The sequence below is a fragment of the Mytilus galloprovincialis genome, chromosome 8 (genome assembly GCF_965363235.1).
Source record: "Mytilus galloprovincialis chromosome 8, xbMytGall1.hap1.1, whole genome shotgun sequence".
Taxonomy (NCBI): Eukaryota; Metazoa; Mollusca; class Bivalvia; order Mytilida; family Mytilidae; genus Mytilus; species Mytilus galloprovincialis.
The window spans coordinates 37,477,118-37,504,196 of NC_134845.1; the positions used below are offsets into that span (position 1 = coordinate 37,477,118).

Sequence of the window (27,079 nt, forward strand, 5' to 3'; positions counted from 1 at the left end):
GTGAAAATGGTGCGTATTTTGAAAAGCGGTGAACTCGGTTTATGTCCGTTCAAAATAACCCTTACTTCGCATTTGTTCCAAAAATCACCCAACCGTAAAGTTGTATAAATTATAAAAAAAAATTGAAAATTTCTAAATCATTAATTTCTATATTTTTTTGCATATGACAAATTATTTAAATTTGCTAGTGTATTGTAGTATACCAGATTAATTTGTATTTGAAGATTTATCCATCGTTTTAAAATAATTAATCGGACTCGATAATTCGTCCACACCTATGTCAAAATTTATTGCCAAGCATATTTGATTACAATAATAATACCTTGATTATTTTCCAATCATTTTAGATCAAAGTTTTTAACAGGTTATCTAATTAATATCTGACGCGTTATAAACTGTGGAAAACACGATTTGATAGACTAAATTTCCGTGTCGGTTCCTATGGCAGGAGCCTACCCAACATAACAGTGTGTTAATATATTCCAAACTAGAATTAGAAAGTCAGAATTGACATTTACTCTGTACAAAAGATCTGGGACTAATACATTTAGATATTGGCCCCAAAATTGATAAACAGCTAAAAGTGAATTCAGAGGATGACACCCTGGAACTAATCAGCGCTGACATTTTTTTATAAAACTTGACTAAACTGAAATGGGCTTATTGTACAAGTATGTATATTTTATATTCCAGTTTTATATTGATATCAAATAACTAGCCATACTAAATCTTGACTAAAAATTAATTTCAAGATGTTCTCTTTTCTCGTTCTTCAATATTAATTTCTTATGTTATAAAATTTGAATGTTTAAAAAAAGTACTTATATAGATTAGAAATATCCTCGTGGTTAATTTGACTTGTATATCAAACCGGCTAAAATATCATACCCCTATAAGCGTTGACTCTGAATACTACACCCCAGTTCATAGTTTCTATTTCTTAAACCTTCAGTATTTATTTCTGATTCTTCTTATTTTCTGTATTTCAATTTGCATACCTTTTTTTTTATACCTGTATGAAGCTTGTGTAAACTTTCTTGCCTTCACATTTAATACCCATCACTATTTAGACCGAATCACGGTAAAAGGTGGGCATTTTTCATTTCAGAGGAACAATAATCGTTTCTGGCCAATTACGAGATAACTTGACCAACAATTAAATACATGATTTGACTGTGGTTTATCAACATTTTCCACTATAAATGCAAATTTTAGCTTCATCCGTAAATTTGAGGTTGAATATTAATAGCTGGTCACCAAATTGGATTACAATTGTGCGAGAAATGTTTTAGTTGGTGAGAAAAATGAAAACATATCTATATATCTAAATTAGAGAAAATGTGGTATGATTGCCATTTAGACAACTCTACAAGAGAATAAACGACACAAAAACTTACATCTATATCATGTAACCGTACGGCCTTCAGTAAGACCCATACCGCATAGTCAGCTATAAAAGTTACTGAAAAGACAAATAGAAAACAAATTCAAACAGAAAACTAACGGCCTGATTAATGTACAAAATAATGAACTTTAAACAAATATGTATATGTCTGTGGTAGATTATAACTGTTCATGGTACAAATTTTCATGGTTAACCTAGAATAGCTAAATAACTAAAAACGTAAAGTATATGTCAAGGAGACAGCAACCCAGAGACACAGATAACATAAACATAACATAAAACAAATGCTTCCGTTTCCTACAACAGAGGTCAATGGTTCTTGCAAACGATTGAAGTATTGCTGCAAGAGCCCAGTACCTGAATGAATATTAAAAAAGAAGATGTAGTATGATTGAAAATGAGACAACTCTCCACAAGAGACTAAATAGCATAGAAATTAACAACTATATGTCACCGTACGACCTTCAACAATGAGCAAAGCCCATATCGCATTAAGCTATTTTGCATGTGGTAGTTTGATTCCGATATTATGTTTTACGTTATTACTTAATGAATCCAGGATGATTGTAGTATATATTAATTAGTTTGCTTTTCTATGGAAAACTATCAATGCGACAGAAACCCAACGAAAACAATAGCAAAACGTCACAGAGGCATCATTCAGTGTTCAGCAATATATAAAGCTGTCGATACAGTTTGTCAATCTCCAAATCATCACGAGCTTATAAAGGGCAAGTTTGGTGGCTATAAAAATATATATGAAAGCATAATCCCAAGTACGGGGTTAAATAAATTCTAGTCTATATCGACACAGCGCATCAGATACATTCTAATGACAAAGAACAATAAGGACTTTGATATGTGGGATATACATCTATAAAACAACAACTGAATGCGGCATTTTTACCAGTCCGGTCAATAATATCATATATTGTGCAAACTAAAGAGCTGATTTACCCGGAAAATACCAAAAACTGTCAACTGGACAAAGCACTGCACGACAGATATCCGTTCATTTAACTAAAATGATTTTCTAAGATTTATAAAAGCAACGAATTCAATAAAACAATATATGTATACTGATGCCTGTACAGAAGTTCTAAGCTACTGAGGAGTTTTTTTTTTTTACATAGATATAGGAAGATGTGGTAAGAGTGCCAATGAGACAACTCTAAATCCAAATAACAATTCATAAAAGTAAACCATTATAGGTCAAGGTACGGCCTTCAACACGTAGCCTTGGTTCACACCGAACAACAACCTATTTAAAAAGGCCCCAAAAATTACTATTGTAAAACCATTCAAACGGAAAAACCAACGGTCTTTCAACGGTATATGAAAACGAGAAACACGTATGAACTACATAAACAGACGACAACTACTGTACATCAGATTCCTGACTTAGGACAGGTGCAAACATTGGCAGCGGGATTAAACATTTTAAGGGTACCAAACCTTTTCCCTTTTTCTGAAACAATAGTATGTAATATCATGCATGATATGTTTCCCAGTCTGGTCCTATCTAACAGTCGTCTAATTCTCTTCACTATGATTATCTAATATTGATCTGTATATGTAATTTCAGCTTTATTCCAATAGAGGTGCCTCTTATTCTACTGCTGGCATATTTGCAACCCTTTAACGCTCAAAGTAAGTGATAATTTTAAGACCATTTTGCGTGTATATTTTAGGTTATTGCTGCATAACGGCATATTTTTTAAATGAATCTGACTTAAATTAGATGACCAAATACATTCGGTGTCGGGTAGATTAATGCGTATTAGTTATCACTAAAATAGATTTAGACGACGGACATTCTTATAAAACAAGATTCTTTGTATGTATAGTTGTCTTTCTAATACAAATTCATTCCTCATGATTGAATAATCATGTTCTCCGAAACAAAGCTTGACAAATTAAACATGAAAAATTGGCGATATTGCATCAAAACTGTCTTCACTAGCCTTAGCTGTAAGAAGATGTAACAAGAGACAACCATCTCTATCCAAGTCACAATTTGTAAAAGTAAACTATTATAGGTCAAAGTATGGTATTCAGCATGGAGCCTAGGCACACACCGAAAACAGCAAGCTATAAAGGGCCACAAAATGACTAGTGGTGTAAACCATTCAAACAGGAAAACCAACTGTCTAATCTTTATAAAAATGAGAACGAGAAAGTTATGAACCACATTAACAAACGATAACCACTTAACATCGGATTCCTGACTTACAGGTGCAAAGCATTCATTGCGGTATCAAGGTCAAAATATTGATGTATGCATGTATATTCCAATATAAGTCTAGATATACGAAAATATTTATATGTACTTGAAAACCGACTTCTACAAGTCAGAAAACAATTCTGTATACCTTCGTCAAATTCTGTAAACACCAAAATAATTCGGGATATGTTATTAATATAGAAATAATTTTATCCTTTGAAAAATCTGACAGCGAATGTATTTGCCTCAACTCATATAAAGCCTTCTTCCATATAATAAAAAGTCAAAATATCGAACTTCAAGAAAAAATATTCAAAACCATATAGGAATCTAGGGGGGCGGCCTTTTCGTGGGAAAAAAATTTGTTGATTATATAGGGAATCACTGTAGCATGGCGGGAACGGTCCCCCTAAGCACAGTCAGCGCCCCCTCTTTATGAAAAGTTTTGGATCCGCCATTGAAAACGGAAAGTCTTTATGCAAATGGCAAAATCAAAATTTCAAACACATCAAACTAATGGTAAACAATTGTCATATTCCTGACTTGGTACGGGCATTTTCTTGTGTAGAATATGGAAAATTATATCTTAGATACACTTAATGCATGGATCTGTGATGAGCTGATTAAAGCTGTTATGTTCTACTTGGCACTTTATATGAAAATAAGGAGATGTAGTATGGTTGCCAATGACACAACTATCCACCAATGTTCACTGAAGTTGATGCAAGCAACCATAATGGCCTTCAATAATGAAAAGTACACATCCGTATAGTCGGCTATAAAAGGTACATTTATCAACATTTTGTAGGTATTTCTATGGACACTTATAGTGTCCGGTTTATATAAGACCGGTAGCTTTATTGTTATGAATCATAGTTTTTGACCAAATTCTAAGTTGTAATTGGCTTTGAACTAGCTTTCAGTTACACTGAGTACTCTTATGTTGCTACTTTTCGTCTGTTGTCTTTTATTTTTGTGTTTTACGTCGATCCGATAAGCATTACCCGTTCCAACTTATTGAATGTGTTTTTTTCTTTATTTTTTGCTGTTTTACCACCAAGGTTAGAAGACGGTTTAGCGCTCAAAACACGATTTGGCGCTCATAAACATGGCTGGCCGCTAAAACATAGTTGACCGCTCAAAAACGTGTTTGATCGCACCTTATTCTTTTCTTAATTCCTATCCAAGACCAGGAACCTGTAATTCAGTGGCTGTTGTTGATTGCTGTCTGCTTTTTTTGTTTTTTGTTAATTGTTTTTGCATGATTTAGGTTGTTGCTGTGTAAAAAGTTAAATCACAAAAATACTGAACTCCGAGGAAAATTCAAAACGGAAACTCCCTAATCAAATGTCAAAATCAAATAATAAAACACATCAAACGAGTTGACAACAACTGTCATATTCCTGACTTGGTACAGACATTTTCAAATGTAGAACATGGTGGATTGAATCTGGTTTTATAGCGCTTACATATTTTCTCTTGTTCATTATTTTGTACATATAAAAGGCCGTTAGTTTTTCTCGTTTAATTGTTTTACATTTGTCATTTCGGGGCCTTGTACAGCTGACTATATACGCGGTTACCGTTTTACTCACTGTTGAAGGCCTTATGATGACCTACATAGTTTTTACTTTCTGCGTCATTTGGTCTTTTGTGAGGAGGTGTCTCATTGGCAATAATACCATATCTTCTTTTTACATGAGTTTAACTCGTTTTAATTTGTTTAAAACAAAATCAATGTTAGTATTGATAAAAATCATCTATCCTATAATTTTTTTCAGTGGACAAGACACAATCATGACTTTTTTGTGCTGTTTCTTTGTCTTATCTCATTTTCAAATGTATATTGAATATATTGTTTCAGATGTGAGCTTAATTGCAACCTCCACAGCGAAGTACTTGTATTCCGATGGGTACCCAACTGCTTATTCAAAGTAAGTTAAGAATACATGTTTGATGACTCTATCATGTGTCTTTCTGTAAAAGTTTGCAGAATCAATTTTATGTGTACACACTTCGAGCCGGCAACCTAAAGACACATATGATACAAACAACCATAAATATACCAAGATAGACAGGCATTAAAAATGTTTCTTCGCTGACTATGCGGTATGGGCTTTGCTCATTGTTGATGGTTGTACGGTGACTTATAGTTATTAATTTCTGTGGCAATTGTCTCTTGTGAATAGCGGTCTCATTGTCAATCACACCATTAGCTGTTTGTCTGAATACCTTGTGATTATTTGTAAGACTAACACTTAAAACATATTGAATAATAGGAGTGATTTTTGTTTTTTACAGTAATTTGACATATGATTGGCTTATAACATCTGATATTTCAACAGAACTTGTAAACATTATAGTAGAAGATTGCCAGATTGAATATTTGGAAGGAAAGGTGACATCAACATGTCAAGTTGATGAACTATCCATCTATGATGGTAAGTATTGGACAGTCCTATTGCTGGTTAAATCCTGATTGCTTCGCCTTTTCAAACTGAAAAGTTCTGATTATTTTAATGGACTGGTGTAAAACTAATAATGTTTCTTGTTTAAAAACAGAATTCAAAATTAACAATAAGGGTAACCAAGTATTACAACACAAGGGTTCCTACTGCTAAAGTTGTACATTCATTCCTTCAAAAGTTTTACGGAACTAAAGTAATGACGAAATTCCTGACTCGGTACAGGCACGTGTAAATGTGGCGAGTGTAGTAATTTTTTATACCACAATGGCGTATCAAAGGGGGGGGGGGGGGGGTTCCGTTGGAACCCCCCTTTTTTTTGGACGATCAATGCATTTGAATGGGGACATGTAGTTGGAACCCCCCCTTTTTGTCTTTGTTTAGGACCCCTCCCCCTTTTTAAAATGACTGGATCCGCCCCTGTAAAATGCAGTTCGAATGGTAAATCAAAAAGGAAGATGAGGGCAAATCTGATATAAGGTTAAAATAATCAACAGGTAAATATCTCCTGTAAAATCGGAAACACTGTTTTGGAGTTATTGTCCCTGAATTACTATTTCTTTTTAGACATTTTAGGATTTTTTTTGAGAAACGAAAATGGATAGAGTGCAACAACTTAAGAAATAATGTTCAGAGAAATAAGATCTACAATCAAGTCAACATTGTTGAAATCGTTAATTGACCCCCGAGTTGAGTTACTTACCTTGAAAGATGACTTACTGTCATCTTTTGCAGTTTCTGGTCCGCCGTCTTAGAGTCAGACTTCTGAATCCGAGTAGGATAAAATGTATTTTTGTGAACTTTTTTCTTGTAAAAAAACAGTTTATAAAATTCTACTCGCGTCGTCAGTCATTACAATTCAGTGTTCATATCATATTTTATAAACATGTTATTATCTGATTTGCATGTCATCTGATGGTTATGCCAATTAATGTCAAAATTAAATTAATTCTATCCATTCATCTTATCGTGTGCAATTTGAATGAAAATCTCCAATTTTACTGTTTATATTTATTGGTTTGTTTTTGATTTCTCTGATTCTCTTTTCCAGGCGAGTTTGACAATTCTACCGCGCTGTACCAATCATGCTGTATTACAGATGTACCAGCATTGAATAGTTCTGGTCCTAGCATATTAATTAGATTTGTAACAGACGCCACAATTGTAGCCAAAGGATTTAGAATCAAGTATTATAATTCTGCATATAAATCTCCAGGTATTTAGTCTACTTATTTCTTCAACGTTCGAACACATTATTCTTATTCTCTCTGGCTCTTCATTTTATAAGAAAATGGTGTATATTTCGACCTCATTTGTTGATAAAACAGTCAATAGTCCCAAATTATCCTTACATTCAGATGGTGTCACCTTTCACTTTACGATTACCCCATACATATATTTTAACTAGAAGAATCGTATTCTTTGCCATTTTTCACCCTGCGCTAAAAAAAGGTGGATAGGAAAACGAATATAAAGCTGAAATACTAAGTAGAATCTATTGATTATCGGTATACTTTTTTCTCTTTTTCAGATGTAGCTGCTGCTTTTGGTCTTTACATAGCACTAGCATTAATAGTTGTTGCTATCGTTGTTTGTGTTGCTATAATTGCTTTCTACGTTATGAAAAAGACAAAGATGAATAGTCAACGGGTCAATCCAGTAGGAGAGGCGACTACCAGTACGAAAACAGACAGTTATCAAACCACGTCATCAATCGATGAGTACAATAAGCCACCTTTACCAGCTGATAGCCCGGTACCATTACCTAACGATTGGTCAGAACTCGAGGGGATGGCAGCACCACTTAATATCGGACCAAGGCCTGATCTGATCAATTTCAAGAATCTTTCTGATGGTCAGACCAGAGGCAATAAATTGCCACCGATTCAACAAGTGCACGAGATTGACTAAACTTTTAAGTGTCGCTCACCATTATTGCACATTCACGGAACACCAAATTAAAACCCTACAGAACTTTAAACACTTACAATACAAGAATATACAACATATTTGTTGTATGTATATTCAATTAAATGAACTTGCTATATTTTTAGGTTTATATGCACCCTCATCTATATAGCTAATAATCTTATTCAGTTCCTGTATTCTGTTTTCTTATGTTTCAGAGGGAGACATGTCTAATCTAATTGAACAAAAAAGTTTTGTTTTAAAAAGCCTCGATTGCGATTTATTTAATTTGGTAAAATGTAAAAAAAGTGCTTACTAAGTTACATCACTTTTAGAAGATGCTATTGTGTATTGTGTATTGTTTTTATGATTTTGTTAGGATTCTATCATACTATTCAGAAGCGTTTAAATATGTTTGTTCTATATGTGTTAATATATTTATTCTAATTTATATCTATAATTTCTAAAATAAAAATGTCAAATATATTTAATTTGATTGTATATGTTGTAATATATTAATACAGATTTAAGTTGAATTTCATATATTGACACTAGACATTTGATTCATACTAAATGCTGTAAGCAACCATGGCCGTATCATTACCCCTCTCCCCCCCCCCCTTACCAAAAAAAAACCTCCCCTAGCTTAATTAATGAAAACTGTCTTTTTGGCAAAATTCGTATACTTCGCTCAAACGATTACAATTTTTAAAAAAAATCGCTAATTTAATTTATTTGAAAACATAAGTTTACAAGGATATAACTTGTGAATATGGATAATTTATATAAATATATAACAATAAAACATATCATCTTATATGTGCAATAATGCTTGCAGGTTGATATATAGATATAGGAAGATGTGGAATGTGTGCCAATAAGACAACTCTCCATCCAATTCACAATTTGTAAAAGTAAACCCTTATATACACATGGAAAAAAGTATTGCAACACCTTGATTTTTTAAAACTTGAAAAATCAGCCTCTTATTTTGGATGGAATATGATACAATATTCATAAAATAATATTGTAACCTAGTTTATGATAACATTGGCATTTAAAAGAACAAAAAATGATTTATCTAATCACAATTTTAATAACAAAATGAAGTGTTTTTTGTACACAAAAATGCATTTTACAACTTTTTCTGTAGTCGAACTTTACAATGTCAGACATTTCAAAATAAATCTTAAGATGATTGTTCACATCATGGTTGATCGTTATACGCCAAAGAATTAGTACTTTGTGCGCAGCCTCAATTCAAACAGATAACCGCCTCTTGACGTCTTCTGATTTCTGCCATAAATCGACTAATTTGTTGCTAAGGTAGCAGTAACCATTTCTAATGAATGGCATTGTTTATTTCATGACGTGTTTGAACTGGGGTGTCCTTCCGCTCACTTTACGCCCAATAGTGTCCAATATATGCTCGATATGGTTCAATTCCGGGCTTCGATCGGGCCAAGAAAGATGAACCGAATTCAATTGGAACAATGGATCTTCCTCCACGATGCTAATTTCCAATTTTGGCGAGCTCCGCACTACATTGGATACGGACAACTGTGTGTCTGTTCGTAAGCAATGGTTCCCGAAATGGTCTGCTCGCACGATAACCAGTAACGATGAGTAGATCTTGAACAGTTCTTGTTAAAAGCTTATGTATGCCCACCACTCTCTTCTTAGGATTGTATTGTATGCAATTGCTTTTCTATTGACCAACCTTCTTTATGCTTGATTTTCCCTTGATCTTGGAAGGTCTTTAACACCGTTTATTGCCTGATTTTTATTCTCAAACGACTTATAGTGTGATGGTGATGACCAACAATACGTGTGGTTGTCACAGCGACATTCCTACTTCTCTTATGCTGATTATTTGCCTTATTTCTGCAGCTAAGACTTTTGGAGGACCCATTACAAGGTGTCAATCACATAACTTTATAAACTTGGTTATTTTAAGTATTGAAAACAATGAAGATAAAAACACCTGTTTTGCTGTTTACGGGTACAGTAGCTGCATGTGCAGATAAGAACTTATCGAGTCAATATTTATTGATTAAACTCAAGTGATATTTTAATAATGTTGATCTAGTTCTATTTCAACAAATTATATGACAAAAAAATAAAAAGCGTTTTTTTTAATTTCAATTTCAATTTGGTGTTGCAATACTTTTTTCCGAAGTGTATAGGTTTAAGTACGGTTTTCAACCTAGAGCTTTGGCTCACACCGAACAGCAAGCTACAAAGAGCACCAACAATTACAAGTGTAAATAGTCAAATTACAAAAATACTGAACTCCGAGGAAAATTCAAAACAAAATGTCCCTAATCAAATGGCAAAATCATAATTAATGATAAAATACATCTAACAATTGGACAACAAAAAACGTTCAAAAATGTAACCAACGGTCTAATCTTCATAAAAAAAAACCAGGCCACTGAACATCATAAATCTTCTGATGCAAATGTTAACTGATTTCACATGAAAATATACTGCCTTCATCTTGCTGAATTTTCAGAATTTTGTTTTTTACATTTCTATTCAAAATGTAGGTATTAAAAATTTGGGTGTTTTTTTCTTTCGAAAATCTTAAATGTAAAAATTGCAGTCTTTTTGAAAACGTATACAAAATTAAAGCAAGTAAATTACATGTATATGCAAGAAAGGAGTTCTTCATCGATTGATTGTTGCACCATGGTGTAACTATTTTAACACCACTTTTAGGCGCCACTTTTGAGCTTTTTCGTGGCGGTCAGTTTTAATAAGCGGAGAAAGCCGGAGTGCCCGGAGAAAACCACTGACCTTCGATAGAAAAACTGCTGACAATCCAAGTCAATTAAGATTGGCCAATGTTTAAAGGTTGCCAATGAATTAAGATAACATATGATATTGAATAAGTAAAAGTTGAAAATTTTACTAACAGCACTTTAAAAGTAACAAAAGACCGTAATTTATTAAAAACGGATTAATATCATTGTGGTCGTACATTTACTAAACAAGAACTGATAAAATAGATATTGGAAAAAATTATCTATAATAGCTATGTACGATATAATACCTTAACGTTAACGGGTTTATAAATTATTCAAATGAAAAGTTGTGTATCACAAATTAACATAATCCCTTGTATAGTTTTTCACAGAGTTTTAGATTTGAAAGTAACGCACATGAATGATATTTAAGAAATTCAATGCAAATCGAAACACATGTTGAAGTTAAAATAATATTATATGAAAAAATAAAACAGAAACTGTAAGTAATATTACTCAATTATAAAGTGTCAGTCGGAATGGCTGTTTGTATAGTTCGGATTGAAATTAATATCTATCACGATTGCTTACTCCTCGAAATCAGAGATATATAGTTTGATTAGATTGCAACCTTAGCGATTACACCATACGGTAGTAGTAGCAATATACGACATGTGTATACGGCCATTGTAGATACAGACGTCTTTATTCTGAAAAGATTTATATAATACTTCTATATTTTGATTCTACAAAAATAATATTTGAAATTGGCATGAAAATGTTTGATTTCTTTTATTGACGAGATATAGTAATGCATTTCAACAGGCTGTAGGCATTCCCATGGGAGCCAGACCCGGCCTCTTTAACTCGTAAATGAGAGTTCGCTATATATATGGACTTCTCAAGGGACATTTAAAAAAGATAAGATTAGCTGCAATTCAATTTTAAATGTTTAGGTTGAATGATTCGTCCGTCAATTAACTTAATTGAAATATATATTTAAACTATAATTTACAATTAACAGAAATGCTAATTTTGTGGATTTTCCACTTGGCAAAGCAACATTGCAAGACAAGACAATAGCAGTTTCCACATTTTGAGAATGATATGCAACCCTCTGTTGATTTGATATTCCAGAGTTTGTTTTTCGTGGTAAGAATATTCTTTATTATGGATTTCTATATACATTTATTGATTGATTGGAAATTAACGTCTTTTTCAGCACTATCGTGCTATTCCGAGTTGGTTAATTTGTACTGGTGGAGTAAATATATAATATTAGGTCAATGTCAGAAAAATATCAACTTTTTTTATGAGGCTGAGAAACTGGGGAAGGGCGAGGTTCTACCGAGCACTTCTCCAGTTTTGCGCCGAGTAAAAAAAGTTGATATTTTTCCGACATTGACCTAATATTGTTTTTATACCAGGGGCGGATCCAGGATTTTGGAAAGGGGGGGCGAAGTAATAAATTTCGCCGAGCGGAGCGAGGCGAAAAATATTTTGGACCTTTTTTGGCTAAAAAAACATAAAATAAGTGTAAAATGCATTTTAGTTAAAGTGTAGGGCTGGACATTATTGGTGCCGTATTCTCTACATCTATTATAAAATGATTGAATGGATCCAAAGCTATGTACTATTTAAAATATTTGATGTGGGATTTGTCAGTAAAAAATGGACATGGAAAATTCCCGTTTGTTGTATTGTTAGTTAGCATTACTTTGCAGATTTCTTGCTGTGAACAAGATATACGGCTATTCAATGAAATTTACAATATAACCGACACGAAGAAAAACAAACAAGAAATGTTTATCCATTGAAATGTTTGGCTGAAATGTTTCACCTAACAAGGGAAGCGAGGGGGTCAAATCAACCAAAGGCTACGAATGAATCGAAAAGAAAATGAAGTTGTGAATAACGGTCGACACATGAAGTCATATAGGCCACACTCAGCAGGCCGGTTGCAGTCGGGCCTTGAAAAACATATACAGTATATCAGTTCGGCTAACAGACCTTCCGGTCAGATATGGCATTCACATGCAACCCTCTCCCCCCATTAAAATAATTACGCCCGTTTTTTTTTTTGAGAGTGTAATAGGGTGTTATTTTCTGTTGGGTGGAATCGTGAAAAAGAAGTCAACGTCCTTGCTCAATACTTTGTAGCTTTGAAAGCGTCATGTTTAATTGTCATCCTTAGCCTAAGCAATGTGTTACTGTAATTTGAATTTCAAAATGACTGAGTGACGTTTTTTTCGACGTACTCAGTGTCAACTCCACTGTAGCGAATCACATAAATTTGACATAATCAATAATATAGTACAGTGAATACGAGCGAAAAATATTTTTATTTTACCACTGTCTCATGTTAGAGTTAAGGTTGGTGCCAGATAAAAAGTTCAAACCTGCTGCATTCATTTTGCACCAGTTCTAAGTCAGGAACCCAGTGGTTTTTATAAGTGAAGAATTGTCACATAAAAATTAAATACACGGCAATATTCACGAAGTCTAGGCTGATTATTAATCATTTTACAAAAAAAAAAAAAAAAAAAGGGCCAGCGAAGGGGGGGGGGGCGTACGCCCTCTACGCCCCCCTCTGAATCCGCCACTGTATACTGAAACTTATATACATAAATTCATAGCTATTTAAATTTTAACACAAATTTCAAACTTATTTTCATCCCTTAATGAACCCCTGACTGTGGAAAAAGTGTTCCATGAAGAAATTGACATTGCACAAACTATAGCTGTGTTACTATATTTTGGAAATAAACACAACTAGTTGCAGTATAAACTATAGTACCTGGAGAGAACCACATAACATCGGAAGGAAAACTGACAAAGCTTACCAATTAAGGTTAGAGTTGAGCACCATGCAGCTACATGCGGGATACAAACTAACAACCTCAGTATTGACAGGCTAATGATACAGTAGTTAGCTATAGACTACTAGTATATAGGCCACTCGACAACCGAAGTCCATGTTCATTGCTAACAAGGATAGATCGATAATTTAACATTTTTTAAAGGTTATATCGTAATTGGAAATAGTGTCCATGGTGTACCCTTTATAAAAATCATTTTTTGAAAACATTTCCTTAACTTTGAATAATGAAATATATTGATTATAGAAACATGCACCAGTAACAACATATAGAATAGGGGAATGGAGCACTTGTTTCGTAACTGAATCTTAAACTACACCTTAAATCATTGGTGTTACTGTCAATGGTGAGACCATTTTGATAAAATAACACCATTGACCAGTTTAGTAACACCACTGAATATATCATGACAATCAGCATTGTTTTGTGTTTCTTTCATGTTTAACAAGCGAAACATCATATTATTTATGAAAAACGATACTTATTTAACAATGTTTTAACAATATCATGTATTACATATACACAGTTTTCACAAACTGATGTATGCTGGTAACACCAATGACACTATTTAGTAACACTATTGACATTTTTAGTATTGGATGTTATGTTATATAATTTGAGATTTTTTAGCCTAAGAATTATTTTTTCATCTTTTTCTTTTGCCCGGTGATCTTGGCTTTGTGTTCAGTACTTGATAAAGGTAAAATTTGAAATGTGATGTCAATGGTGATACTTTTGTGTCGTTTGAGTTGCTGAAGGGTCAGTGGTGTTACTATATAAAAATGCGACATTTTTTTTTTTATCTTTATTCATAAATGAAAGTGTTTTTAGGTCGTGTACAAAGGATTATGTATATTATTATCATTTAATCTTATACAATTCACATATATTTAGTTTGAGTGTATTTTTTAGTATTTACAACGGCCATAATTAGGACAGCCAACTTTTTTACGACAATGTATTCTAAAATTTATGTTTAAATAGAATGCACAGCTATATGAATAATGTCAATAAGTCGTAGATTAAACCTAAACAACAAATTGGAACAGTTGTTTGATGTTAAACAATAATATTTAGTAGCTAAATGTATGCTTTAAATTGGTAACACCATTGACACGATTCTATCAAACTCTTCATTTTCCCCATTACATATTTCTGAATATCGTTGCTACCATACTATAGAATAGCGGGACACATTTAAATGTTTTAAACAATGACATCATTTTTCAAAATATTACCTCGTCGAAATTTGCACTTTTTTTTATAATGACCCATATATATGCCCATACAGTATCACATTATATTTCAATAAATTATAATTTCATGGCAGATCTTCTTATAAAATAATTCGAAATCCTGTGTAAACAAAAACAAAAAAACAACCAAAAATAACATATAGAAGAGATTGTATAACGTTTGTATAAGTCTAGCGTTTTTTAAATTATTTTTTTTTTATATCGAGGAAGAGACCTAGCTGTACCCTGAATACAAAATGTTTGTTTTTTGTTTTACAACACTTATACAATTTTGAGTTGTTGCATTTGTTTTTATATCAATAATTCACTGCATGTGTATTATGTGTATATCATAGTACGCTGATTTAAATGCTGACGATACTGCTTCAGCATGGTTTTATATGTTATTCAATGATATTTTTTCAAAAATTTTAAACAGAATTGGTCTTTAATTTATTCAAAATCGTTTACCATCGTATGTATATCAAAAGAGACATATGTTAAATTATTATAAGCGCTTCAATTTATAGGACAATTGCTCTTTAAAAAAGGACATTTGCGCTTTTTATACAGGACATTAGCACTCTTTCAATATTTGCTTCTTATGAATCCTGTTTTATACGGGCTTAATTAGGACGTACTGGTCTAGTATGTTTGACCTGGCAAAGTTAAAATCAGAACTTAAATTTATTGATAAAAGATTAATAGTAATTTCATAGTACATTCGTGTTTAAAAGTGATTTCATAGCATATCAATATTTGCAACTCTATGTTCAAGATTGTGACAATATAGTTGAATGATCTTGAATTTCTTTATGATTATTTAAAGTATAAAATTTATTAAAATTACAGATAGACTATTCTAATATAGGTAAAAAGCGCAAATGTCTGGTAAATTATTACAGGTGTATCAAAATTTAAAGCGGAAATGTCCATAGTGTTTGGATCGCCGCAAATTTGTCCATATCGTGTTACAGGTAAAAAAAGCAGTTAACGTCCTGTGCCCAAGAAGATATACCCAACTATGTCAGTCCTATTCAGGACCGATAACTCTGTCGATATCATAGATAATATCGGATACATACAAAATTGTTAAAACCAAACCAATCGTATTATACGTTTCTGTTGGAATGTATACAATAACTATATTTTTTACACAATTTAAACTTTATATCGATTCATTGCCTGGATTTAGCTTTAAATATTGAATTAAAAAATAAATAACTATAAAATGATATTCAATGATCGAAATTCATTTAAATTAAAATTTGAATCAGATTATTTCTTTGAAATAATTATAGAAATATAAAAATATTAGAATGCCTTTTAAGCAAAAAGCAAAAAAAAAATTTTAAAGAAATTTTCATAATATTCATATTTTCCTAAAGTTTATTATGAAACATACTTCTTCTGATTTGACACGGGAAGGAGAAGATATTTATTTGTACATTTATGAAAACTTTTGTATATCACAAAATTTAAACTCTGGTAATACATGTATACACACTGACAGGATGTTGAATGTCACCTGGTTGCTTTTGGTTTGCACGTCTACCTGACAATATATTATGATGTAACATTATAAGATTAGATTTCACCTGTCCGGTCAAGGAATGATATTTTTAAGGTATAGAATATTTATCTATTATAATTGGACATTGTTTTATTTTCTCTTAGGATGAAAACATTTTTTGTTTGTTTTAAAAGGAATGTATTAATATATTTCTAAAGAAAGATAAAATATACAGAAAACTTGAAAACACCTTTAAAAAAAGGAGAGATTTTTTTTTATTGAAGATATTGTAAACTTTTTTCTGGTAACAGTATCTCCTGGATGAATATCTGTCAAAATAAATGTGTCACACTTCAAATATTTTTTTTTATTAAGAAATTTTGAAATCAATGATATCGAAATATCACTAAAGGAAAATAACAGAAACATCAGAGATTATTTATAGAATATTAAATATAATCTAGGAAAGTCTTACTATAGAAATCATTGATTTGATGCAACATTTCCATATGACACATCAGCCGCCATTTTGAAAAATCTCGGAAAATTCCCTTTTTTAAATCGATGTTTGACCGAATTTGCCCTGAAATTAAACTGTTTTAAGTAGTATTTTTCGCCAGCTATATGTTTGAATATACTTAATCGATTTGCAAAGTTTGTGTTTTATTTACAGAATTTTTTATTTGTTGTAAACGTAGACATGGGTATCGGTAATTTAACATTGAGTCAACGCAGAAATGACGAGAAAAAGTGCATATTTTACGATTCCGATTTGACCGAATTTAATCAAAAATTAAACTGTTAGGACCAACATTGTTTGATAGAAATATGTATGAATATCAAGGATTGACTTGCAAAAGTAAGAACACGGATCAGGTTTATGAGAAAATTAAACTTTATTGAAGCATATATGCATTTTATATGGGGAAATATAATACAAAATGGCGGCTATTATACGTCACAAAAGTCACGTGATGTCTAACTTAGTTGGATATAGTGACGGTACAGGCGTCCCAGAAAAAAAAAATAAAATAGCCTTGCCAGACGTGATAATTATTTGGACTAGTGTCGTATGAAGACTATGAATTTTTCTCATTGGTAAAAACCTTACGGTGACCTATAGGGGAAATTCGCCTAATTGCGGACAGCGGCGATTTGCGGACGGAAAAAGAATATCACACTTTTCAATAAAAATTTGAAATAAATATAAAAAATAAATATATGAAAAAATGTGTTTTGTTTTTTATTTACACTCTATTTTGTTGCAATGATGATATCATGTTCATTACTTACGATTTACCTCCATGCCATGTGTTTGAAGGTACATGCTATAAATAGCTTATGTCAACAAGTTTGAAACCCGGGAAATTTGGAAAAAAATCCAAAGTCATCGTGTCACAGTCAATACACAGTTATTCATGTAAGCGTGGTAATTTATGTGTTGAAAAGAAAAAGGCATGGAGTATTATATTGAAGAACACATTTCTGTTTACTCTTTTTACTGATTTGTCTACATATGATTACAAAATATGAAAAAGCAAATGTCCGCATTTACACTACCGAAAATAACATGATAGCTGAAATGCGGACACAAGATTTTTTGGACACGTGTAGTGGTGCAATGTCAATACCATGATGTGGAACATACGTAAAATTCTCTTAGTATCTTTATATACATTTCTATATGTATACAGTAATAATGCGAAACAGATACATAAATATGATATCAATCAAAATTTGGATTGATTTGTTTTTTATTTCATTCTTCATTTATAACAAATATTATGCATTTGGCAGTTTGATTTTTTCTACTGTCAACTGACACGTATTCTGCGGGTGTGACCCGAGAATTTCACAATTCTGAGGGATCAACCGGCACACCCGCCGGGTCATTGAATAACCCTGGAATTCCGAAAATGACCCGTTTTCACCTGGATTTCTTAGCCTTCAGATTGATTTCATAAGTGATTTTTCTCTGAAATACCGGCAAATTCGTAATTCTTCCATGAACAGGAAGTTCATCTAGCTGTGTAAACTGTCAAATTAAGTGACCTATTTAGTGCATGGCTTCCCTTGACAGCTTTGGTGCCAAACACATTGTTAATTAACAAGTACCTTAGCTTTAGATCGTAAATAAAACAACTGGAGTTCCTTCCCCTTATTTGTCACCATTCAAAATTGTTCCTTAAATTTACGTTTTTGGGGTAAAAAAAGATAAAATCGAAAGCAGATAGAATGCAAATACATATTGAAAAATTATTTTTCATTATTTTTATACCTTAATAAAAATATAAAATAAGTAGTTGAAATTTCTTTTTTTATCTATACTTCCTTTAACTGTTTAACTTTATTTTACTATACTCTAATTTTGATACAAGCGCTTTAAATTAAAAAAGGGACAGTCATAATTCGACAATACAGATAAAAAAAAATTCGACATTAAATTGACAATGCCCGGTCTGTAAATGAAAAAAAGACAAACAGTTAAACAATAATACACTTGACAAAACAGAGAACATCACGAATCCCACATTAAATATGTAAGGGCTGATAAGTCATTCAAGGACTTAAATTACATGCACGTTTAGAACAGAAACCCAATTGCACCACTCTTCACTAGGTCAAAAACTGAAAAACGTCCTGCTCAAAGCTGGGTTCGTAGTCAGTCTTACTCTAATGCTACATCTCTTTACAGAATGTCTACATGTCATGTATAGGACTTCTTGCAAGAGCAAATGGAATGAAATTAAATGTACCTAAAATCGTTGCCAAAATTAAATTGCAACAATGTCTCGAAGAAGTCTGAAGAGTGTCTGTTTGACAATGATGCTGTTTGCTGTTTATTGATGAAATTATTATGTTTATCTAAACATGTATATGTATCAACACTACTATGCGAAATTGTTGAAAGTGATAAGGAAAATTAACTCAGCAGCATTGTGTTTATAGCTAGACAATTAGGTAGAAGAGGTGACGAGTTGGACATTCTTACTGTAGAAGAGGCATACGAACTTATTAATATGACAGACATTCTTTTGGAGAAATGATTATATAAAACTTTTTAAAATATGATAAAATAAAATACCATTACATCGGTTTTAATGATCACTTTTGACTTCCTGCAAGCGTCCAATAGTAATGACATTGTTTATTGAGTCGTCTGTCTGTCTGTCTGTCCTTCTCTGTCATGAAAAAAATCGGATGAATCGGAAAACAAACGTAAACTAGGAAACTGACAAAGTCAAGAAAAGACACCATCGGTCATTAAAAAAAAAAAAACATGCTCCACAAGAAAATCGAAATTAATGAAAATTATTCCATTGGTATTTAAAAAGGTTGTGTATCCATTAAAGCACATTTAAGATAGATTGGTGAATGAATCTTAGATAGACAGACCGATGAATAAGTAATTTTGTATCTTGCCTAGTAATCAGTTAAATGTAAAACCATCTATCGTACTTACTGCCATTCTAAACCATGTAAATTGCTATCTATATCCGTATTTACTTTTCTTCTATTAAAATCAAATTTAATATATTGTTGTAAAAAAAACAAAGACAAAAATGCATCGATATCTATACATATATTGGCAAACTGTGGGCACAACAATTTTAAAGGCATCGTCCTATAATTCATCCAGAGTCCGTGTCTTATTCTAAGTAAAATATGAATGAAACGACATCATAGTATAAGAATCAGCATGAGGTACGAGATATGTTCTTAATACGTTATTTGATTTATTAATATTTTTTTTATCTAAAAACAGCTAGTTGAAAAAAATCAAAGAAACTGAGAAAAAAAACCGAAAACATATTAAACAAAAAAAAAAAAAAAATAAAAATAAAAAAAAAAAAAAAAAATGGAAATAAAGATGCATCTTGATAGACAATAGTCACAATAGAATAATCAACATTTCTGAGATATTTATACTTTTTATTATTATTTTTCCAAGTTTACGTGCGAAACCGATTCTCAGACATGAAAGGGTATTCATGAAAGTTAATTGTATATATAAACATAGTAATTTCGTTTTGAATGGCAAGAGTAGTTAAAAAAAATAAGTGTCCGCAATTTGACGACAAGGTGTCCGTATTTTAACTCCCTATGTCCGCATTTACACGACTGCGCATTTCCGCGGGTTTTAAGTATTTCCAATCTACCAATCAAGAGAGGTGACATAAAAACGCGGGAAATAGTCCGTTTGATACCCCTTTATCCTTTCCTGTCCAGTGCAACCACCAGTATGTCCGCAATTGGCCTCTACGGTATCCAAACTTCCGGATTTTAAAAAGTGTCCGCAATTAGGCGAATTTCCCCTATACATCTTTTTCTTGGCCGCTTACCAGAGGATTTATAGGTTTGTGGCCTTTTTATAAAAGCCCGCGCACTAAACATATTATGGGAGATAATTCTGCAAATATAACAAATAGACTGGTTTTCTGTCCTTTATCTGTTAATGTTGCAAGGTCGAGAGGGAGAGGACCAGCCAAAATATTGCAAACATTAATACAGTTATCTCCCTGTGTTGCCAATGAAGCCACACACTGTCAACTCAGACCATTACATCTGGGTTATAAGTTAACTGGACAGTATTGAGGAATGTATTGCAAATGAAATGCTGCTTGCAAAGATTATATATATATATAAAAAAGACGTTTCAGAAATTAGAAATAAACCTCTCGGACTGGCTCATGCCGTCATGGCCATGGGGTACTTGTGAACTGGTACTTGTGAACTTGAGATTGTGACCTAATAATCAAGGTAAATCCGTTCAACCATAAACCATAAATGAGCTGATCGACATCATTCATTAAATAAATTAGAAACTGCATGCCATGACGGTTGCTACAAAATAGTGTGATATATTTACATATTACTCTTGGAATTCCCTTTCTTAGATGGGGGATCTTGGGAAGTTTAAAATGATATGCATGCTGTACATTTTTACAAATCCAATGGAATAAGGTAAATGACTTATTATTCAGCTCATTTTTAGATTTTTATAACACAGAGATTGCTGTGTTATAGAAATTTCAGGCTCATTGAACTCTATGACCTATAAACATGCTGTTTAATTGTTGAAAATTTTGAATGATCACAGAAATGGTAAAATATCAATAGACATGATAGTCAATAAATACTGTTAAGGTGGCTCGGGACTATTCGACTGTGCATAATTTCATGCATGAACATTGAATTACAAAAATATTTGTCGTAAACTCCGTATATTTTTTAAAAATATTTTGATTGATTAGAAATGTTTAATCATTGTAGTAAAGTGACTAATAGAATATTTCCGTTATTATCCGTACATGTTAAAGGGTCAAAATGACATTTCATCCATTTTCCCGCTAAAATCTGGGTTTTAAGGCAAGATATTTTTTTTTGATTATTGTTGACCTATGTTTTTTATTTGCTCATTCTTTGAAGCTATATTTCAGCTTTTTGTATTACAGTTTTGGACCAAGTGTCATAGAACGTTTTTTTGATATTCCGATAAAAATATGTCAACACCTCGATTTTCCCCATCGTTTCATTGAAAAATGGTCCCTTTTACATACCTGTTTAAAAATAAAATTTTGAGCTTCAATGGTCCGTGACCCCTTAAATTTTTTGACCAATTTGATTCACTTTCTGTAAAGAATAAAATAACAAAAAATATTGCACTTCTGATAGAAACTTCGAATAGACTCGAGCTAAATGTACCTTAATGTAAAATGATTATTAAAGTGATTTTTAATTATAAAGATACATGTTGTAGGGAAAATAGGAATCCGGGTCCGTCCGCCCTGATTCTGGTTTGCCCTAGTTTCTGTTCGCCCTAATACCTGTTCGCCCAGAGTCCGTTCGCCCTGATTTTTTTTTAGTATATATAGTGTTGCGTTGTGTGTATATAATTGAATGTGTTGAAGTCAGTCTACAATTTCGCTGAATATTTACGATGTATCATGTTAACTTGTCTAAAGGTAGCTGCTATACTAGGTTATAAGTTTCAGTACATTTCAGGACTACAAGATATTGTGACTTCAAGGTATTGAGGACTAAGTTTGTATCTGTATGTAATTACATTACTAGGAAATATAAGTTTCTGTGAATTTCAGCACTACATTGTATTTTTAAATGTAAAACAACTGAAGACTAAATTATTTGTATGTAATTGAATATGTTGAAGTTTACATTCACCGAATATTTATTTATGATGTTTTCTGTGGTACATGTACTGCTATTAGGAAATAAGTTTCTCGGAATTTCAGCACTACATTGTATTTTTAAATGTAAAACAACTGAAGACTAAGTTGTTGTCTTGCTGCTACATTGATCACTTGTCATCAGTGTTTTAACCCATCCTTTTTTTTTATTTTTTATATTTCAAACTGAATTTTACCATGGATCCAAGCTGACTATTTTATTTGAGAAAAATGTTATTCTCATTATTAATCCATCAAAGACAATTTATATAACAATCAGTGATATCAAGGATTTGTATAGTAAGATACTATCGAATCCTTGGTGATATCAAGGTTTCAAATGACACCTAATTCAATCAACATTAATTAAAAGTAATTATAAAATAAAGTGTAACAATGCAGCCAAGAATTTTATTTAATTAATATAAATTTGGCAAATATTCTATGTAACATATAAATATCATAAATGAATATAGGGCGAACGAACTCAGGGCGAACGGACTATTAGGGCGAACAAACTCAGTGCGAACGAACCTAGGGCGAACATGCAATCAGGGCGAACAATCTCGATACCGGAAAATAGTTTATACTAAATAGTATTTAGTATTTTTTGAGAAACATGTATACGTATAACACAGTGTTTTCCCCAGATATTTCTTATAGCATCTTGGTAAAATATGAAATTTGAAATACCATCCTGTTTCAAAATATTATAGCATCACATCCATAACACAATCTATAAGATAACCAATTCAGATAGCATCACATTCTGAAATATAGCATCACATTACCATGATGCTAAAAGACCCTTGGGCGAACACTGTAACAATATTGTAAAAGTAGTTAAAGGTGAAAAATTTGGTGATAACTGAGGCAGGTGCGTAAAGGAGGAGTATCTGCACGGAAGAACGTGAAATAAAATTGCCATTTCACAACTAACGAACAGTTAATAAAATTGAGAATGGAAATGGAGAATGTGTCCACGACGAAACAACTCGACCATTGAACAGACATCAGCAGGTCACCAATAGGTCTTCATTGTAGCAAGAAATTCCCGAGGAGTCCTTCAGCTGGCCCGTAAACAAATATATATACTAGTTCAGTGATATTGAACGCCATACTAAACTCCCAAGTTATACACAAGAAACTAAAATTAAAAATAATGCAAGACTAACAAAGGCCAGAGGCTCCTGACTTGGGACAGGTGCAAAAAAAATTCTTACTCGTTGATATTTTTACCGATTTCACGAAACATAGTGTCAATAATGAACCTTTCAGAACACCCCCTCATTCTGAACTAACCCTTTATTTATATCAAGATTGTTATAAAGTTCGGTTGATCAATTCAATGAATGTTTTCATCTTGCATTCAATGTTCATGATGGCCATTATGCATACATGTGTATATGGTATCAATCTAATTCAATCACTATCACCTTACAAGCTAATCAATTATATATATTTTGTTTTTGTTTTTAAAGGGCACGATCATTTAAGAGTTGATTATTAGATTGTTTAAGAGATGATCACTTTATTGAACTGTCCTTTCTGATTTTCAAGGGTTTATATGATCCTATCATTCTTAAATCACAAAAAATACAGTCTTCTTTTTCCTATAAGTACCAACATAAAGATCAGTTTCAATCAAAGGTTATGCCAGGAAAAACAAATCTTGTAGTAAATGTGGAAAAAGGAATACTTTTTTTATTTAAGAATTTTAAAACTACATTTGTTGCTTACATTTTAGTGAGTTTAGCAAGTTTGATATTTGATAATTAATCTTGTTCTATCCCATATATCATTACAATTGAGGGATTGGCTTGCAATTTTCATTGAGTTGATTAAGGTGATATTTGTTACTTTTCACGATCAGTCATATTTATAGCATGTATAGTAACAGTACAGAATTTTTTATTTTAATTGAGTTGATATTTAATTATTAATCGTGGCCAAAATTATCTTTTGTGAAGAGCAAGTCTGTGCAGTTTTTGTTTACTGGATATTCGGTTGTATCTGTCATCTGATAATCTCTAATGTAACAATAGAGGACTTCATATTTTTACATAAATAAGGCCATTAGTTTTCTCGTTTTATTAGGATGAACACGTATGAATTAAAGTTCGATGACTGTATTAAAATCAATAACGGACAGCATGTCCGATATCCAGGTACTTGTGAACTGGTACTTGTGAACTTGTGATTGTGTGGTAATCAAGGTAAATCTGTTCAGCCATAAACAGCTTGATCGACATCATTCATTAAATAAATTAGAAACTGCATGCCATGACGGTTGCTACAAAATAGTGTGATATTTTTACACATTACTCTTGGAATTCCCTTTCTTAGATGGGGGATCTTAGGTAGTTTAAAATGATATGCATGCTGTACATTTGTACAAATCCAATGGAATAAGGTAAATGACTTATTATTCAGCTTATTTTTAGATTTTTATAACACAGAGATTGCTGTGTACTGTTATAGAAATCTCAGGCTCATTGAACTCTATGAGTGACCTATAAACATGCTGTTTAATTGTTGAAAATTTTGAATGATCACAGAAATGGTAAAATATCAATAGACATGATAGACAATAAATACTGTTAATGTGAAATAATTAAGTGATTTTTAATTATAAAGATACATGATGATGATGCATGTTGTAGGTAAAATAATTTATACTAAATAGTATTGAGTATTTTTTGAGAAACATGTATAACAATATTGTAAAAGTAGTTAAGGTGAAAAATTTGGTGATAACTGAGGCTGGGGCATAAAGGAGGAGTATCTGCACGGAAGAACGTGCAATAAAATTGCCATTTCACAACTAACGAACAGTTAATAAAATTGAGAATGGAAATGGGGAATGTGTGAAAGAGACAACAACCCCACCATTGAACCGACAACAGCAGATCACCAATAGGTCTTCAATGTAGCGAGAAAATTCCCAAGGAGTCCTTCAGCTGGCCCCTAAACAAATATATATACTAGTTCAGTGATATTGAACGCCATACTAAACTCCAAATTATACACAAGAAACTAAAATTAAAAATAATGCAAGACTAACAAAGGCCAGAGGCTCCTGACTTGGGACAGGCGCAAAAAAATTTTTTGCACATTGATATTTTTACCAATTTCACGAAACATAGTGTCAATAATGAACCTTTCAGAACACCCCCTGATTCTAAACCAACCCTTTATTTATAAGAGTTGATTATATCAAGATTGTTATAAAGTTCGGTTGATCAATTCAATGAATGTTTTCATCTTGTATTCAAGGTTCATGATGGCCATTATGCACATACATGTGTATATGGTATCAATCTAATTCAATCACTATCACCTTAAGCTTACAAAAGTCCATCAATCTAATCAATTATATATATTTTGTTCTTGTTTTTAACATGTTTAAAGGGCACGATCATTACTATTTGTTTAAGAGTTGATTATTATAAGATTGTTTAAGAGTTGATCACTTTATTCAACTGTTTTTTTTCTGGTTTTCAAGGGTTTATATGATCCTATCATTCTTAAATCACAAAAAATACAGTCTTTTTCTTCCTATAAGTACCAAAATCAGTTTCAATCAATGGTTATGCAAATCTTGTAGTAAATATGGAAATAGGAATACTTTTTTTATTTAAGAATTTTAAAACTACATTTGTTGCTTACATTTTAGTGAGTTTAGCAAGTTTAATATTTGATAATTAATCTTGTTCTATCCCATATATCATTACAATTGAGGGATTGCAATTTTCATTGAGTTGATTAAGGTGATATTTGTTACTTTTCACTATCAGTCATATTTATAGCATGACTTGTATAGTAACAGTACAGAATTTTTTATTTTAATTGAGTTGATATTTAATTATTAATCGTGGCCAAAATTATCTTTTGTGAAGAGCAAGTCTGTGCAGTTTTTGTTTACTGGATATTCGGTTGTATCTGTCATCTGATAATCTCTAATGTAACAATAGAGGACTTCATATTTTTACATAAATAAGGCCATTAGTTTTCTCGTTTGAATTGTTTTACATTGTCATTTCAGGGCCTTTTTTTAGCTGAATATGCGGTATGGGCTTTGGTCATTGTTGAAGGCTGTATGATGACCTATAGTTGTTAATTTCTCTGTCATTTTGGTCTCTTGTGGAGAGTTGTCTCATTGGCAATCATACCACATCTTCTTTTTTTATATTGTAATGTTTTATTGAGTGGATTGGGTTGAAATTTCAAGTGCAAATTAAATGAAATAGTCCTTTAAATGGACCATAGGGCAGTGTTGTCTATTTATGTACATGTATGCTTGTCATGCTTGTTGCACAATGTATTATAATTTTTCTGAAAATATTCTTTCAGAATAATGAGTTAACTATGTTGATAAGCAAACCATTTCTTTGAGTGGTTTTAGGTTTTACCATTATGTCATATCAACAATACCTGTTAACAGGAATTAATACTGTAAGACAAATTCCACAACCAGCTTTTAGTATATGATGTTTGGGGTGAGGAGGCGAGGTT

The 27,079-nt window shown here is 32.1% G+C and overlaps 2 protein-coding genes across 3 annotated transcripts in view; both read left to right on the forward strand.

Annotated features, from left to right (window-relative positions):
* The first annotated feature begins 442 nt into the window (after positions 1-442).
* On the forward strand, positions 443-8,141 carry LOC143041852 (uncharacterized). 2 transcript variants are annotated; one of them, XM_076213956.1, is made up of 6 exons: positions 443-671; positions 2,991-3,055; positions 5,494-5,563; positions 5,931-6,070; positions 7,146-7,310; positions 7,626-8,141. In XM_076213956.1, exons 1-6 carry the CDS (start codon positions 655-657, stop codon positions 8,003-8,005), a joined length of 837 nt encoding a protein of 278 aa, XP_076070071.1. In that variant the 5' UTR covers positions 443-654; the 3' UTR covers positions 8,006-8,141. The 2 variants fall into 2 exon arrangements, with proteins under 2 accessions (XP_076070071.1, XP_076070072.1); XM_076213957.1 differs by having other exon boundaries at positions 445-671; positions 5,975-6,070.
* Positions 8,142-21,241: 13,100 nt separating this feature from the next.
* Positions 21,242-27,079, forward strand: part of LOC143041854 (uncharacterized) — a 130,160-nt gene continuing 124,322 nt past the window's right edge. The window contains exon 1 of the mRNA XM_076213958.1: positions 21,242-21,341. The gene's annotated coding sequence lies outside the window, so the exon portion shown is untranslated. The remainder of the gene's footprint in view (positions 21,342-27,079) is intronic.